General features: G+C 48.5%; 1 protein-coding gene across 7 annotated transcripts in view; it reads right to left on the reverse strand.

Moving 5' to 3' along the window:
* Positions 1 to 11,356, reverse strand: part of Cd276 (CD276 molecule) — a 31,832-nt gene extending 20,476 nt beyond the window's left edge. For 4 of the 7 annotated variants that reach the window (XM_038322854.2, XM_038322848.2, XM_038322847.2 and 1 more), the window contains exon 1: positions 10,978 to 11,314. In XM_038322854.2, coding sequence (XP_038178782.1) covers positions 10,978 to 11,040 — 63 coding nt within the window. In that variant the 5' untranslated portion in view covers positions 11,041 to 11,314. The other 3 variants (XM_038322852.2, XM_038322851.2, XM_038322853.2) reach the window with 2 other exon arrangements.
* Between the last annotated feature and the right edge of the window lie 5,104 nt (positions 11,357 to 16,460).

Raw genomic sequence — 16,460 nt, forward strand, 5'->3', positions numbered from 1 at the left:
CACACAAACACAAACACAGACACATATATATACACAAAGAGGTGTGGCTCTGTTGGGGGAGGTATTCCACTAGGGGCAGGCTTGAGGTTTCAAAAGATTGGCACCATCCCCAATGTGCTCTCTGCTGCCTGCTTGTAGCTCAAGATGTAAGCTCTCAGCTGTTCTTGCTACCACGCCTTCACTCTGCCTCTGCCTCTGCCTCTGCTTCCCAAGTGCTGGGATCAAAGGTGCACACCACCATACCCGGCTCTTATGCCCTTCCTTTTGTTGGGCATGGTGCTTCATCACAATAGAAAAACAATGACTACACTCACCTTTCTTTAACAACAACAACAACAACAACAACAACAAGAACAAAAAGTACAGGACTGGAGAAGGCTCAGTGGTGAAAGCACTTGCTGCTCTTGCAGAGGACCCTGATTCCCAGCACCCACATGGCAGGCCACAACTATCCAGTTCCAGATGTGACCTCCTCTGGTACCAGGCACACATATGGTGCACACACATACATGTAGACAAAACATTCGTACACATAAAATAGCTGGATCTTTCTTAAAATTCTGTAATTGTTTACACCCATTTATGGCATGCAGAAGTGCATCCCAGAGCGTGTGTACGGAGGTGAGGAGACAACTTGTGGGGGTCAGTTCTCTTCCTTCACCGTATGGATCCTGGGGCCTGAACTCAGATCCTCAGGCTTGGAAATAAGCACCTTACCTTGCTGAGCCATCTTGTTGGCCCAACTTCCTCTCTCTGAGTTCAATGTTTATAAAAGAAACTTTGCCAAACCTGATGGACCTTCTTCAATATTTTAATCCTTATGGTGTACTAACTTTCATGCAACTCACATTGAAATTCACGCAGCCATGTTACCATAGAAGCCACCAATTATTTCCTTAAATCTGTTCTTCCCTTCTGTAGCATTTAGTCAGGCATAGGACCACTCATCTAAAGACTACAGATCCCAGACTCCTTTTTGGCTGGGTGTGGCCACATGACTGTTTTCTGGCTAATCAGATCTCAGAGGAACTAATATGTACAGTTTCTGGGTCGTGTCCTTAAAGATGGAAGGCACCCTCTTTTTCTCCTCCCCCTTCCAATGCATGGAATAGAAGTGGCAAGCCTTGTAGGAGCATACTGCCAGGGCAACACCCAAGCATTACAAAGCAGCAGGACACAGGGTCCCTGGGGCTATGGCTTCAGCCCTGGATAAAGCCAGATAGTCACATGGGTGGGAAATAAGCATCTGTTCTAGCATAAGTCACTGTTATTTTGGTCTTTCTTACGGCATCTGAATGACTAATTTAAGGAGCCCTGTTTGTCTCTTCTTTCTCTCTCCACCCAAGGAAAATTGCTAGTGCTCACAGCCACAAAAGAAACCGTCCAGGCCGGGCGGTAGTGGCGCACGCCTTTAATCCCAGCACTTGGGAGGCAGAGGCAGGCGGATCTCTGTGAGTTCGAGGCCAGCCTGGTCTACAAGAGCTAGCTCCAGGACAGGCTCTAGAAACTACAGGGAAACCCTGTCTCGAAAAAAAAAAAAAGAAACCGTCCAAAGTCGCTGTCTCAAAACTTGAGCTGCAGTCTCAAAAATCGCCGACGGATGTCAGAACCCAGTTAAGAGCTATTTCAAGGATGAAGGTGACCCAGGGATTGTACAGGAGAGAGGAGTGATGCTTTGGACAAGTGGGAGAAATCGAGCCCACAGATTAGGGTGTAGAGGAGAGGGGAAGAAGAAAATCAGACTGAAATGAAGCTAGGTTCATCCACAGCACAGTAAGAAGCAGGGAAAGTCATTCATACACTGGTGAACACAGAAACCAAAGCTGGGATCCCTGAGGGAGACCAATAGAATGAGAAGAGACTCTGGGGCAACTGCAGAAATGGACAGTTAGGTGTCAGAGCAGGGGACCTTTCCCTGGCCACCCTTACCAGCTTGTATGTTCTCTTTGGAGACAGGAACCAGCTACCCCCAATCCGAGGCAAACTGCTTGCTTTGAGGCAGCTCTTATTGGTGGAAAATGCTTCCTTACGCTGAGCCAAAATCTGTCTCCCAGGACAGCTTATATCGGTTCTCAATAAGTCCCTGCAACCACATAGAACAAGCATGCACTCTTTCTCAAGGCCCTGCAAGTATTTGTTCTTCCTTGACAAGGTCACCACTGGGCAGCTGTGCCACACAATTTGTCAAAACAATAGATTATCAAATGTGCGGCTCAAACCCATAAGTCCTTGAACTCAGGGCCACCTTCCCATGTCCGGCCACCCGCTTCTGATGAAGCTGGAGAGGATTGGAACTTTTAGGTTCTCTGTGTTGCTCTGTTAGTTCACTGGGTCCACCCAAGTCCATCCCTCTTCCCAACTTCCACAACTGACTAGGTTGACTGGTTAGCAAGCCTCTGGAATCAGCAAACCTATCTTCACCTCCCCCGGTGCTGGGGCTGTAGGGGTACCCCTGCACCTGGCTTTTACTTGGGTTCTGGGGATCGAAACTCAGGTCATCATGTTTGTAAGGCAAGCACTTAATTAACTGAGTCGTTTCCTGTGCCCCTAATATACCACATTTTCATAAAAATATAGGGTAAAGGTTTGGGGAAAAATGGATAATATGACCAGTTCTTTGGTACAGGTGTATACAGGTAATATTGGCATGCTGGATTAGCAATTAGGGAGGTTTAGGAAGGACTGCTCAAGAGAAGAGGACATTCCTGTCTGGGAGAGGAGGTGGCAGAGAAGGTGATGGAGGAGCGAAGGAGTGCACGTCACGGCATATTCTGGGAAGACGGCGCTCTGGAAGAGGCTGTGGGAAGATGAGGCAGAGGTCACTTAAGGATTCCAGGTTGCTTCTGTGCAGTGGGGGAGCTGGGATGCTGTGGCCCACACCTCCGCCCCCTCTCCCCATGTTCTACCCCAGACTGTCTTGAAATATCCCTGACAGCTTCTTGGAGATAGTGATTCTAAGTTCGCTCAGCATGGGGACAGCCAATCCCAGGGGCCAGATACAATTCAAACAACAGACCACTCTTCCTCACCTGACTTGCTCAATTCCTCCTGGACATCTGTGCTTTCCCACTTTGGCAATAGAGTAACACACACACACACACACACACACACACACACACACACACACACACACACACCTCTAGAGGGTGGATGCTTATTTTCTTCACAGCCCTTAATGAGTTCCTCTTTTATTCTCAATGGCTTCTTCTGATACCAGGGATCAACCCCCTTGCAGGGAATCCAGCCTGTATGATACTGGAAGGATGTGGCCCCAACCTCAAGCCTGGGCTTGTGACCTGATCTGACTCAGGGAAGAACCCTTGCCCCACCCCCATTTCAGGGAAGAGAAGTGAGCCAAGCCATAACCAACAAGAGTCTTTCCTCAGCTTTTCTGCAGGAACCCTCAGTAAAGATTTTCTTACTGAAGTTGCTAGGAAGGATTTGGTCTAGGCTGCTAGCAATTAAGTTGTTATCCACCACCAATCTGAAGGAACTGATCCAGGACTGTGGAGATGATCAGTGGATAAAGTGATCGTCACACAAGCATACGGATCTCAGACTGGCACCTCCATGAAAGCAGGATGTGGTGGCGTACCTACAATCCCAGAGCTGGGAAAGGGCCCCCTGGCCAGTCAGGCTTACCAAATTGGTGAGCTCCAGGTGAAGTAAGAGACCCTGTCTCAGAAAACAAGGTAGATAACAACCGAGGTAGACACCAAGGTTAACTCCTGGCTTCCACTTACACACATGCATGTGCCTATACACACACTTGCACCTACATGAACACACTCATATACATAGATATGGACTCATAAAACATGCACCAATCACCCCCTTCCACGGGGAACCCAGGCTTGCTCATCCATTGGCAATAATGGTTCAGCTCTAAGGGAGCCCTAACTGACCCGGCTCTGCCCACCTCCCCACATTCACTTCCTGGGCTGCTTCCAGCGGCTACAGTACAAGACCCTCTTTCCTATCTCATAAGAGAATGTTTTTATCACTGCAGTCCCTTTTTCTGAGATGAAATGGCTAATACCTCTCTACCTTTGACAGCAAAGCCAGAACAAAGTCTGCTGCTCGACCGTGCCTGATCAGCACCCCAGAACCTCCCTGAGTGGCAACCACGTGTGCTTCCTTTAACTTTTACATCCGTAATCCCAGCAAAGGCTCGAGCCCATAGGGAGCTCAGGGCTCTCTGCTCGATGGTGGATGGATGGACGAACACACCTGTGCTTAGATGGACAGACAGATGGACAGATGCTTACAAATGAAGAAGGAATCTAGAAGCCTGATGGTGAACCCAACCTCCGAATGTGGGAATGAGGGTCAAATCCACTTTGGTTTTCTACTTGATCACATTCTGTTTGTTTGTTTGTTTTTACAATGACTGTGTAACTCTTCTGCCATAAGCAAATGGAAAAGAGAAAACAAGCAATATCAAAGATGTACAAGGCTTTAAGTCCTGGCTCTGGCTCTACTGCTTACTTGCTAGGCTCTCATTCTTATTCCCTAAGAAGGGTCCCGGTCACTGATCCCTGATGAGATTACAATTGCATGCTGGGCTGGAGACATCACTGAAGGTCTGGTGGAAGGGAGCCTTAGTGTCTAGGAAGGAGGCTTTGGAGTTGAAGGTTCAAATCCATACTCTGCCATTCCCAAAGTCATGTGACTTTAGGGATAGAGGCTGGTTCTCAGTTTGCTCATTCATAAAATGGGAGTAACATCCTCTGTCCTCGCAGGGCGTGGCTGAGTAAGACAATGTAAGCTGACCTAAGAAACACCAGATGCTCTGTAAGTGGGCGAGGGACCTGGGCAAGGGAAGAAGGGTCTCTAGAATTCCCCGGGGAGGTGCCTCCAAGATGGCTTTGTTTTCCTGACAATGAGTCAGTTCAGGCCTTCTGTGTCCATGGCTACCCATTGGATACAATGCCCCGGCACTGTGATTCCACCCAACAGAACAACCCCACTTCCTCTCAAAATGAGTGTGTGAATCAAGACTGCGGGCAGCCATCAGAACCGCCTACAGAGCGGCCCAAGGTCTTTCCAGCATCCTCAACCCATTTCCCCCTGGGCCTGCAGGAAGCACACAGAAAGAGGAGACAGAACCCAGGGCGGGGTGACTGGCCTCCCCAACCACATGATCGCTACCACAAAGACATCAAGGCTCCAAACCCAGAGAAGGCAAACCACAGGCCTTGGTAGATAGTGTATCCATGGCGAGGCATGAGCCCCAGCGCTGGCCCACAGTTCTCACTCTTCTGCGCAGGGAGAGGCCCTCAAGTGATGAGCATCTTCTAGGACCCAGCAGTCACTTAAAGCAGCATGATGCCACCTTGAACTCAGAGCCACCTGCAGAGGTAGGTGGGAAGCTGACCTGGGCATTCACAAGGGGGCATGTACGTGCACATATACATACCACCAGAGGCTCAGAGCTCTGAAAAAAAAATTGAAATTCATATCGGGTTCAGGGACCAGCCAGAATGGGAAGAAAGGAAGAGATAGGAGCATAGGAGCCCAAATCAGAGGGTAGATCCTAGGGCAGATGCCGGCAGGCCATAAAACATACACCTGAATTCACTCAACATCTGTCGAGCCCTGCCAGGTGTCCATCTAAACATGTCTGGCAATGCCAGCCCAGACAGAAGTATCAATGCTTTTCTGCCTCCAGATCCTTTCTGTTTCTGCCCTGAAAGAGGTTTCGCCTAGCAGAAAACTCCCCCTCTCTGAGCATGCCCCACTGCCTCTACCAGGGACAGGTCTCAGCAGAGTAACAGGCTCTGCCAGTGCTGAAGTGGAAGACCTTTGGAAATATATGTGGCCCGGGGCCCATGGCCAGGTTCCTATGAGAATGTGAGCCCAGAAGGAAGGCTGCTGCCTTAGGGCCCACAGTCACCCATCACCAGCAAGGGTGACTAATGAGTGTTAGAACTAGCTCATGAAGGCCCTCAGGTCTGGATTCCTCATCTATTAGCTGGAATTCCCAGGCCGCTTTAACTGCCCAGAGCACAGCACAGGCTCAGGAGTAGCCCTGGGTTTAAATCCTGACACAGTAGCCCTGCCAGAATCACAACGAAATGTCAATGACAGTGACTACCTATTGAGACTCATCTATAAAATAGGACTGACAATTCCTAACCCACAAAATTGCTATGGGAATAAAGACAACAAGGAAAGACCGGTTAAAGTGTTTAATGCCAAATCAGTGGGACATTTTATTGTGTGTGTGTGAGTACTGTGTGTGCATACGTGATGCAGACACACCGGTGTCACGGCACACGTGTGGAGATCAGAGGACAACCTTGGGTGTCCATCCTCGCCTTTGACCTTGCTGGAGACAAGGCTAGCTTCTGGGAGTTATTCAGTCTCCACCCCCCATCTCACCATAGCAACTCTGGAATTGCAAACAAAGCCAGCTTTAGTGGCTTGTGGGAATGCAGACTCAGGTAGGTCCTCAGGTTTCTGGGGCAAGCACTTCTCACTGAGCAATCTCTTCAGTCTGTCTTACTGCTTTTTGAGTCAGGGTCTCCTGACTTCAAATTCTTTATATAACTGAGGCTGGCCCTGAACTCCTGATGTTCCTGCCTCTATTTCCCAAGTGCTGGGATCATAGGTACACATCCTCTGCCCAGTTTCACAGTAATTATTGTCATTACTGTTATTACAGCCACAGGCATGAGCTTCTCCACCTCTTCCCAGCCAAGATCTCCTTTATAGGGCTATCCATCTCGGTGCTGGAGACTGTTAGTCCTTCTGAGTGCTCTCCTTTGCACCGGGACGCCACCATCACCAGATTCCAGAGGAGCCAACATACAGTTCGACTTCACCTCTCGGTCTGGCTCATTCTATTTTCGTTCCCTGTGCTCCTCCCAGAAACTGAGTGGTAGCTCCGTGCATCAAGAGTTCCAGCCCCAAAGTGGGTGATGGTGGTGCATGCCTTTAATCTCAGTCCTTGGGAGGCAGAGGCAGGCAGATCTCTGAGTTCAAAGCCAACCTGGTCTACAAAGTGAGTTCCAGGACAGCCAGGGCTTTTTCACAGAGAAACCCTGTCTCAAAAAAAAAAAAAAACAAAAACAAAAACAAAACAAAACAAAACAAAAACAAAACAAAACAAAAAAAAAACCTGCTGTCACCCCAAGGTCAGAGCCTCTTCATAAGCAAATATTCCAGTATTCCCCAGAAAGGGCTAATGCCAAAGTTATGAGGGGTGTGGGGGCATCTTTCCCAAGACCACAGAGAAACTGAGAGGGAGAATGGGGGCTGCCAGCTGGAAGAACTAGTCAGAACTGGAGGGCATAGGCAGGTCTCTTCTCCAGGAGTTGAGAGCACCAGTGTGACAAAGATTAGGTCTCTGACAGCACAAGAATATTCTTTCAGGGTCCACAAGTCTCTGTGGTCAGGCCTGTTCTCTCCTTGGCTCACCAGATGAGTTCTCTCCACCCAAGCGGACCCCTGGCACATTTGCCAGTGTCTAAAATGAGTCAAACTTGAAGCTGCCTCTGGAGTGGCAGAAAGAGCCAGTTCTGAAAGCAGACAACAGATTGCCCTCACCTCGGGACCTTTGGAAGAGCAGGCAATGCTCTTAACCACTGAGCCATATCTACAGCCCATTTCTTCTTCTCTTCAATGATGTTAAGATAATCACATGAGCCGGGCGGCGGTGGCGCACGCCTTTAATCCCAGCACTCGGGAGGCAGAGGCAGGCGGATCTCTGTGAGTTCGAGACCAGCCTGGTCTACAAGAGCTAGTTCCAGGACAGGCTCCAAAGCTACAGAGAAACCCTGTCTTGAAAAACAAAACAAAAAACAAAAAAAAACAAAACAAAACAAAAAAAAAGATAATCACATGATGTTCATTCTACATAGTCCCACCCCTAAATCCTGAAAACCCAGTGCTCCTACCCTGAACACTGCAAGAATGGACGTACAGGTGGTGGTAAGGGCTGTATATGTGGCCGTCTCCCATTGTGTGGCCATACTGAGTCCCTCTCCCCGATCAAGGCCCCCCTCCTTTTGCTGGTAGATTTCCCTGACACTCCTGCCCCAGGGTGGGGAGAAGAGGACAGCAATCAAAAGTCCCCACCCACTCAGAGGATAAGTTCCTGGGCAGTGACGTCATCCTCCCTACCCTCTTCCTCCTTTTCCAACCCTATGACTCAGATTCACAGCTCAGTAGTCCCCATGTGGTCATAACCTCAGAAGATTTGGGTTGTTTTCTGCCCATGGCCCAACACAGAAGCATCGGGCTACAGGTCAGTCACTTAACACTTTCTAGGATCCAAGGGGTGGAGGTGCACACCTTTAATCCCAGCACTTGGGAGGCAGGGACAGGTGGATCTCTGTGAGTTCAAGGCCAGCCTGGTCTACAAGAGCTAGTTCCAGGACAGGCTCCAAAGTTATAGAGAAACCCTGTCTAGAAAAACAAAAACAAACAAACAAACAAACAAACAAAGCACTATCTAGGAGTCTCTCTGAGGATGTGAAATGGCCAACTCCAACACTGCATCCCAAAATGGATTTCTCATCTTGGTGTCCAACCCAAATTCTGCCAAAAAGAATCAAGGCTTCCACCTAGAGGTCAGCTTTGGAGGAGGGTGACTCCTGCAGAAAGCGTAAGGTGTGGCCTCTCCAGAGTAAGGATGCTGGCTCCCCAGAGGGCTATTCTAAAAGGCCGCCACTTCTACAATGTTCTGAAGATAAACATTAAAGCATCCAGCCTACCTGCCAGGCACCCAGCTGCCAGGCAGCTGAGTATCTTGGACATTCAGGTGCTGTGTTCCTTTCAGGTGCCTGGACACTGCTTAAGGGGGACAGGGATGGAAAAGAAAACTGGGACAAGAATTCCAGCTCTCCGCTGACACCGAGGCTGGCATGAAACCAGGCTGCTTCCTTCACAAGACGCAGGGTCCACCCTCTGGCAGCACAAGTCTGGAGTGCATAAGCAATATTCTGCACGCAGGAGGAAGCCACCATGGATGCCAGGGCTAGTCATGGGACCAATGAAATCATCACCAGGGCTACTCCATACAGTGACAAATGCCCTCTCTTCTGTCCCTTTGCCTCATGACACTTGGTGGCAAAACTGAGGTTCACAGGACTAACCTAAAGCGAGGATGTAATGAAAATCTTTCTTTTGGACACAAGTCTCACATATCCCAGAAGAGCTTTGAACAATGCAGCCTAGGATGACTTCTGAGCCTCCTGCTTCTGCCCCCAAGCACTGAGATTTCAGGCATGAGCCACAACAACCAGTTTATGCATTGCCTGTTGCTGGGGATCTAACACAGGCTTCATGCATGTTAGGCAAGCATTCAATACACTGAGCTACTTCCCTAGTCACATGATGAAAATGTCAGGGACATCAGGACACCCTGTGTCAGCTAAGTGTGATGTATTTGTAATACCAGGAGAGAAGACATCCATGGGCCACAATTAGCCAAAAGCTAGAGCTTCAGAACTCCAGCTACCAGGAAAATGCACACATGCAAAATAGTCTCATTCCCAAGCAAGTTGGAAATATAGGCCACCACTCCACACCACTTAGTTCCCCAGCCCTCCACACTTGCCTGCCATTCAATCAGCCCAGGTTTCAATTCAAGTACACGAATTCAAATTCCCTATTTGCAGGTCCCCAAGCTACAAGGGATGTTGTTGCTCAGCAGCAGCCCTGGGGACTTCTGGGCAGTTCAGAGGGGATGAGAAAGGAGGCTCGGCTAAATAAATAACTCTCATACAGGTCAAATGGCTCCATTAATTTCTCAAGCTGAAGAGCTACTGCACACACTTAAAGGAAAAGGACTTGAGCCTGGCATAGTAATGCACAACTTTATACCAGTACTTGGGAGGCGGAGGCAGGTGGGCTTCTGTGAGTCAAGGTCAGCCAGGTCTACACAGTGAGATCCTATCTAAAAAAAAAAAAAATTAAAAAGGACTTGGATTTTAATTTAATCAATACTTATTTAAAGATCATCCTCAGTCTGAAAAGAAATCGTTTTCACAATTAAGTCAGTGCCGCCCCAACACATACACAAAAACCCTAGATGCACATATACAAACTTCTGATTTAGTATTTGCTTAATAGTTCCCTTCGATGATAAGCTCTCAGGTCTGAGTCATCCATCATGCATTTCTCGTTAAGGCAGTTTTGGTTTGAGGATAAAAAATAAAAAAGAACCTTTTCTGCCAGTTGACTGCCTTAAGTTCTCAAATCTGGAATTGGCTGGCTCTGCCCTAGTGAGGAAGGGCCTCGGGGAACTGGATTCAATCCTCGGTCCTCTTTGTCCCACCTGGACCTGCAGCTTCTTCCCACCTTCCTCCGGATCTCCCCTCCATCCATCTCCGTTTACCTAAGACACCCCAAACTGCCCCATCCCTATTTGCACTTCAATCTTTAATTCTGAGGGAGCCTTTCCTGAACCTGTTCCCGAGTGCTTTTCTGCAGCATGTAGAAGCCCGCCGGTCATCGACACCTTCACCCTTCAGAACCAAGCACAGGGGGCCATCCAACCTCGTGCTCCCCTCTCTCTCAGCTTCCCTTATCAGAGCTGGCATTCATGGTGTTTTTCTCCTTAAAGTCGGGGGAATGCTTCCCTCCTAGTCTTGGCTAGCAGCTTCCTTAAGCTTCCAGAACCATCAACGCAGTGACCTACCTGCCTTCATGCCCACTCCACACCCAGGGCCTGAACAGTCACCCACCCAGTCCTGGGCCCCACAACTCCCAGACTCCGGGAGTCTTCAGATCCCACAAGTCCCAGCGGGTCTCAGCCCCAAAAAGGGAGCGGCCAGGCAGGGGTGCTCTTAGCTCCTCGGGGCCCTAGAGCCCTAGCGGTGTCCTCGGATCAGGGTACTGGTGCCTTATGGGAAAGGGCCGCCGGCTCCCAGCTCCAAGCACCCGGCGCCCCCAGCGCGTGCGGTGCAGGCGCGGCCGCACACAAAGACAACCCCAGACCGCGCGACTCCGCGCCACGCAAGCACTCACCGCGCAGCGCCGACTCCTGGGACTCGGGGACACGGCGGGGCGCAGCCCAGTCGCCGCTATCATCGGTATCGCCACCGCCGCGAGGCCCGGCCAGACTAGGGCCGAGGGAGGGGGGCGGGAACGCGAGGGGCTGGACTGCAGGAGGAAGCTGCGGGCCCGGAAAGGCCACCCGGGTGCGCCCCAGAGGCAGAATTGGCCCCGAGGAGGAGATCCTACGACGTTGAGGCCTGAGCCCGCCTGCTGGGCAGGGCCCCGGGCCTGGGCCCGCCTCCAACCCAGACCCCAGCTCGACCCCGACTTGGGAAGACCTGGTGCTCCAAGAAGGGGTTGTTGGACTACTCACTGCCCATCCCCCACGCGGATCTTCACACTTCCAAGAGCCAAAGTTTCTTTTTCGGTGAGAGAGGACAGGTGACTGACCATTGACCACTCCCATCCTCCAAGCTGCTGGCTCCAAGCCCTGTTGCAATCCAGCTGTCCCATCTCAGTCCTGTATTTCTCCCCCTCCGCACCAGGCTGGCACCGCGGCTCTGAAAGGGTTAACTCGACAGTGAAGAATTCCAGAATTGCCGGGAGCTCTCTATAAATACAGTGCTGTGGGCGCCTGAGCCAACCGCAGGGCAATTTCCACTGAGAAGGTTTTCCTCTTTTTCTTACACCCACAGACACCGGACCAACTCTGCCCCCAAACCCCCAACCATGCTCCCAGCTCTATGCAAGCTGTTGGCCAGACCAAGTTCCAAAAGGAAGAGTAAGCCTGGCTGGCCCCGACGCTCCATCTTTGCCACCCATCCATTCCCACCCCCTTGGACCAAGTCCTTAAAAGATCTAGCTCCAGCCTGCTACAAGAGGAAGGCAGAAGTGTGTATAATCCTGCCCGGAATTTGCCAACATCACTACACCTGTGCTTGGGTCACAGACAGGAAGTAACAGCAGTGTAGAGGGCCTTCTAAGGACTCAAGTCTAGGCAGAGAGCTTTCCATGCTGGGCTCTATAGATCTTCCCAAAGACCCTGCCAGGTAGATATTTTCATTTTACAGATGGAAAAACTGGGACTTGAGGGATGAAGAGACACTAACCTTGTGCCGCTGCCAGTCTTAGCACCAAGTGACAGCAGCTCTCAGATATGGCTTAGGAAATATGCATTAATCCATGTGAGTCTCTCCTTGTGTCTGCTACTATTTTAAGTTCTTCACGATTTATCTCATTTAATCTTCAAAATTCAGTGAAGGGGATGCTGTTATCCTCATTTTTACAGATAAGAAGACTTAGACACAAAGAGATTTTATAGTAACTTATCTGAGGACACCCACCTATTAAGGGAAGAGTCAGAATTATTTTACGTCTCAGAATTTATGTGCTGAGATCAGGCATAGCTTCTCTATGCTTCTGAATATAAACTTGGTATTTCAAAAAAAATGCATGTGCATGTTCCAACCTGTATGCCCCAGCTCTCATGCGGAGGTCAGAGGATAATCGTGGGTATCAGTCCTTAATTTCCACCTTGCTTAAGACAAGATATCTTTGTTTTTCTGCTGTGTGCACCAGGCTAGCTGGACCATGAGCTTCCCAACTCAGCCATGAGAGGTGGTGAAGGAACAATTTATACTGGGGAGGCTTTTCTCAGCCTTGCTCCAGAACACAGTCCAAGAGGGAAGAAAATAATGAACACTGGTTCTCAGTTCAAGGGGCTGTGACACCCGGGAAAGGCAAACAGCTTGAGCAAGGTGTAGATGTTCTCAAGGACTGTTCTGCTGGCCACAGACAGAGACACCTAGGGTGACCATTCTAGCACCCAAGAGTCTCTCAGTTCAGAAGATGTGGCTTTGGTATTTCCGGGAGGTTGAAGTTGAGAATGTTTCCTACAGTGTCCAACCTGAAGCAGAAGCATCCAGGATAGGGTTTTTTTTTTTCCACACAGTCTGTCTGCACAAGCGTCCTCCCACTCCTCACCTCTGTTTCCTGGGCTAGCACTGCGATGGTTTGAATGAGACTGGCCCCGTTGCTCATGTGTTTGAATGTTTGGTCCCCAGTTGGTGTAATGGTTTGGGAAGGATCTGGAGGTGTGGATCTGTTGAAGGAGCTGTGTCACAGGAAGTGGGTTTTGATGTAATGCGGGTAATCCTCAGGAATGGATGAAGCCTGAGACTCCCTTCCGATATTGCTGTGTGAACTGTGTCTCAATTTTTCCCACGCCTCCACACTGGTCCAGAGAGGGAAAAGTAGTTTATGTTGGGGCATCGGACCCCAACAGCCATGGTGTCTCTTCACCACTGTAGAAAAGTAACTAAAACAAACCCAAAAACGGGTGAGCCAAAAAACCTCCAGTTTTGCCTTAAAGTCCCCAAGGAAGTCACAAACCAATCCTGAAAGACCCAGATTGAGACAGATAGTTTTTCAACACCTTAGCTACCTATACAGCCTGCAGGCTCCCTAGACTCAACAGTACAAAAGTGAGCTATCACATGTCCTTGAAAACTGTTCCTTCTAAAACCAAGAAGGACCTGAGACTCAAACTAGGACTCAATCAACACTGTTCTTATCGCCTTGCAGTCAGAACTCAGACAGGCATTAAAGGGTGCCCCCCTAAACATTCCAGAGTCTATCCCTCCCCCAAATACCTTCTTCCCTGTTCACCCTCTTCTGGGTCCCCAGTGTTCCTCACTGGACTGTTGTAGGGTGGGATCTCTTCACTGATTCTCCTGACTTTACTCATCAATTCTCATTTGCCAGAGATTTTTCTAAAATATAAATTCTACTACAATGTTCCTCTTCAACCTATAGCCCTTCCTTCTGTTCTTATTTTCCCTTAGGCTGCTAATTGGCACCTAATATTTATTCTCCTCTTCTTCCTTAAAATAGGGTACAGTTTTTGTTCTCTGAAGTTCTAAGTCAAGCTTGTGGATGTAGCTAGGTTGGCACAGTGCTTGCTTACTGTACACAGAATCCTGGGTTTAACCCCCAGCATTATATAAAAACCAAATGCCAGCACTGATGTGGGGGGAGGATCAGAAATTCAAGGACATCCTATTCTAGGTATCAAGTTTGATTCCCACCCTGGAATACACGAGATCAGAAAAAGAAGAGGGGGAGGAGGAAGAAGAAGAAGAGAAAGAGAAAGAAGAAAAAAAAGGTTCTATACTTAGTTAAAAATGTTTCTTTTCTCAGACTCCCTTGCAGCTAGAAGTGAGCATGTGACCCAATGCAGCCAATAAGATGAAGTGAAACTCTCTGATTAGGGTTAAGGGGGAAAAGGTTTATTAAAGTAGCAGGCTTGTGCTGGGGGTGGGTAGTATCTAAATAATTGAAATAGGATTCACCATAGAACCCAGAAATCCCACTTCTAAGTTTATTCCCCCCAAAAATTGAAAGCAGAGTCTCAAATCAATGCCTACATATTTATGTTTTTAATAGCATGATTCACAGTTGCCAAAAGCAAACCAAATCTCCACTGATGGTTAAGTGGGCAAGCTAAATGTCATTCCATACTATGAAACCCACTCTCGTTACTTTTCTCAGATACTTTCCTTGAGAGCTCAAATGTCCTAGAAAGGTCCTTATTTTAAAGGTTTAGCCCCTACCTTGGCGCTACTGAAAGGTGATAAAAACTTTCAGAAATAGATCACGTGGTCTATTTACACTCTTTAGAAGCAAGCCTTTGAAAGTCATAATGGGATCTCCTCCGTGTACTTACCACCATGGTGTGCTGTGCCCCACAGGCTCAAAAAAATGGGCCAATTGACTACGGACAGAAACCTCCAAGACTGTGAGCCAAAATTAACTATATATCCCAGACTGGCCTCAAACACCCAATCCTTCTGCCTCAGCCTCCTAATTGCATGTTCCACCACACCTGATGAACCTTTTCTCTTTATAAGTGTCTTAGATGTTTCTCATGGTAACAGAAAAATAACACACCAAGGCAGATATTATGAGCTAATGGCGGAACTAAGAAATAGTTTCCCGGGGGCTGGAGAGATGGCTCAGAGGTTAAGAGCATTGCCTGCTCTTCCAAAGGTCCTGAGTTCAATTCCCAGCAACCACATGGTGGCTCACAACCATCTGTAATGATGTCTGGTGCTCTCATCTGGCCTGCAGTCATACACACAGAGAGAATATTGTATACATAATAAACAAACAAACAAACAAATAAGAAATGGCTTCCCTTGGCATCACATTCTTCAAAAGAACAAATATCTCACCTATCTATTTAAATTTGCCTAAGCCGAATGACTTTCTTTACTTAGCTTTAAAGTGAAGGCTATGAAGATGTTTCTAACTCTTTATAATAGCTAAGCATCCCACCTTTGTTTGTTTGGCTGGTTGGTTTTTGGGACAAGACCTCATATAGCCCAGGCTGGCCTCAAACTTGCTATGTAGTCAGAGATAACTATTAATTTCTGATCCTTCTGCCTTTACCTCCTGAGTGATAGGATCACAGATTTGTGCCATCAGTTTTATGCAGAGCTGGAAATCAAACCCAAGGCTTTGTGCATGCTGGGCAAACACTCTACTGCTGAGCTACATCCCAACCCAAAAGTAGCCCATCTTTCAAAGCCTCAATACTCAAAATATATTTGGTTTTTTTTTCTGCTTATATAAGAAAGAAAAGTCAAGCCTTGGCAGTGCCAGAGCCCTAGGCCCTGTCTGGGCATTTTCTAGAGAGTCACTGTGAAACTTAACCAATACCTTGGCCCTGGCCTCCAAACTCAGCCTGATGTTGTTGACATTTTCAGGCTCCATATCCTAGAAGTTTTGTCAAGGGCTACCACTTCACCCTGTAAACTCAAGTAGGGCTCACAGGACTGCCCTCCAATGTCCAGCCCAGACCGAGGCAACCACACTTCCCCAAATGACCAAGACCAATGCAGGGCTGGAAAGAGTAAGTGGCAACCACTGCAGGCTCCTTTCTGGCTTCCTATTCCTGGGAACTGAATCTTGGAACAGGCTTCAAGTTTCTAGGTCCAAATGCTTCCAGATGGAAGCAGCTGCGCTGAAGGCAAAATAGCAGAAGCAGCCCCATGAAAGAACTGATCACCCAGAGAGGATCATCAGAGACACTTCACTCCGCCACAGTCCATACACTCAAAACAACAAACTAGAACCCAGCTCGTATAATTATCTGCCGCTTCTGACTCACTATCCCCTCTCCTTTCTTGTTCACCCTCTTCTATATCTGTCCTCCTTCCCCATTCTCTGTGAAACCGGTCATTCAACCCTCTCTTGCTTCCCCTAAGAGTTTTTCAGAGCCCAGACTGATAACACTCCCCTTACCAGGAATCCATTTTAGACTCTCTTAGAGGTTCTACTGCTGGAGGTTTAGGGCACCCTCCAAATTAGAGGCCTAGGACAATGTTTAAAACACAAAAGGACAGAAGCTGGAGAGACAACTCAGCTGGCTAAGAGTTTGCTGTGCAAGCGTGAGGGCTTGAGCTCAATCCCCAGGTCCTGCCTGAAGTGCTGGGGACAACACTGTGCACCTG

Source organism: Arvicola amphibius, chromosome 3, assembly GCF_903992535.2.
Source record: "Arvicola amphibius chromosome 3, mArvAmp1.2, whole genome shotgun sequence".
Classification (NCBI taxonomy): domain Eukaryota; kingdom Metazoa; phylum Chordata; class Mammalia; order Rodentia; family Cricetidae; genus Arvicola; species Arvicola amphibius.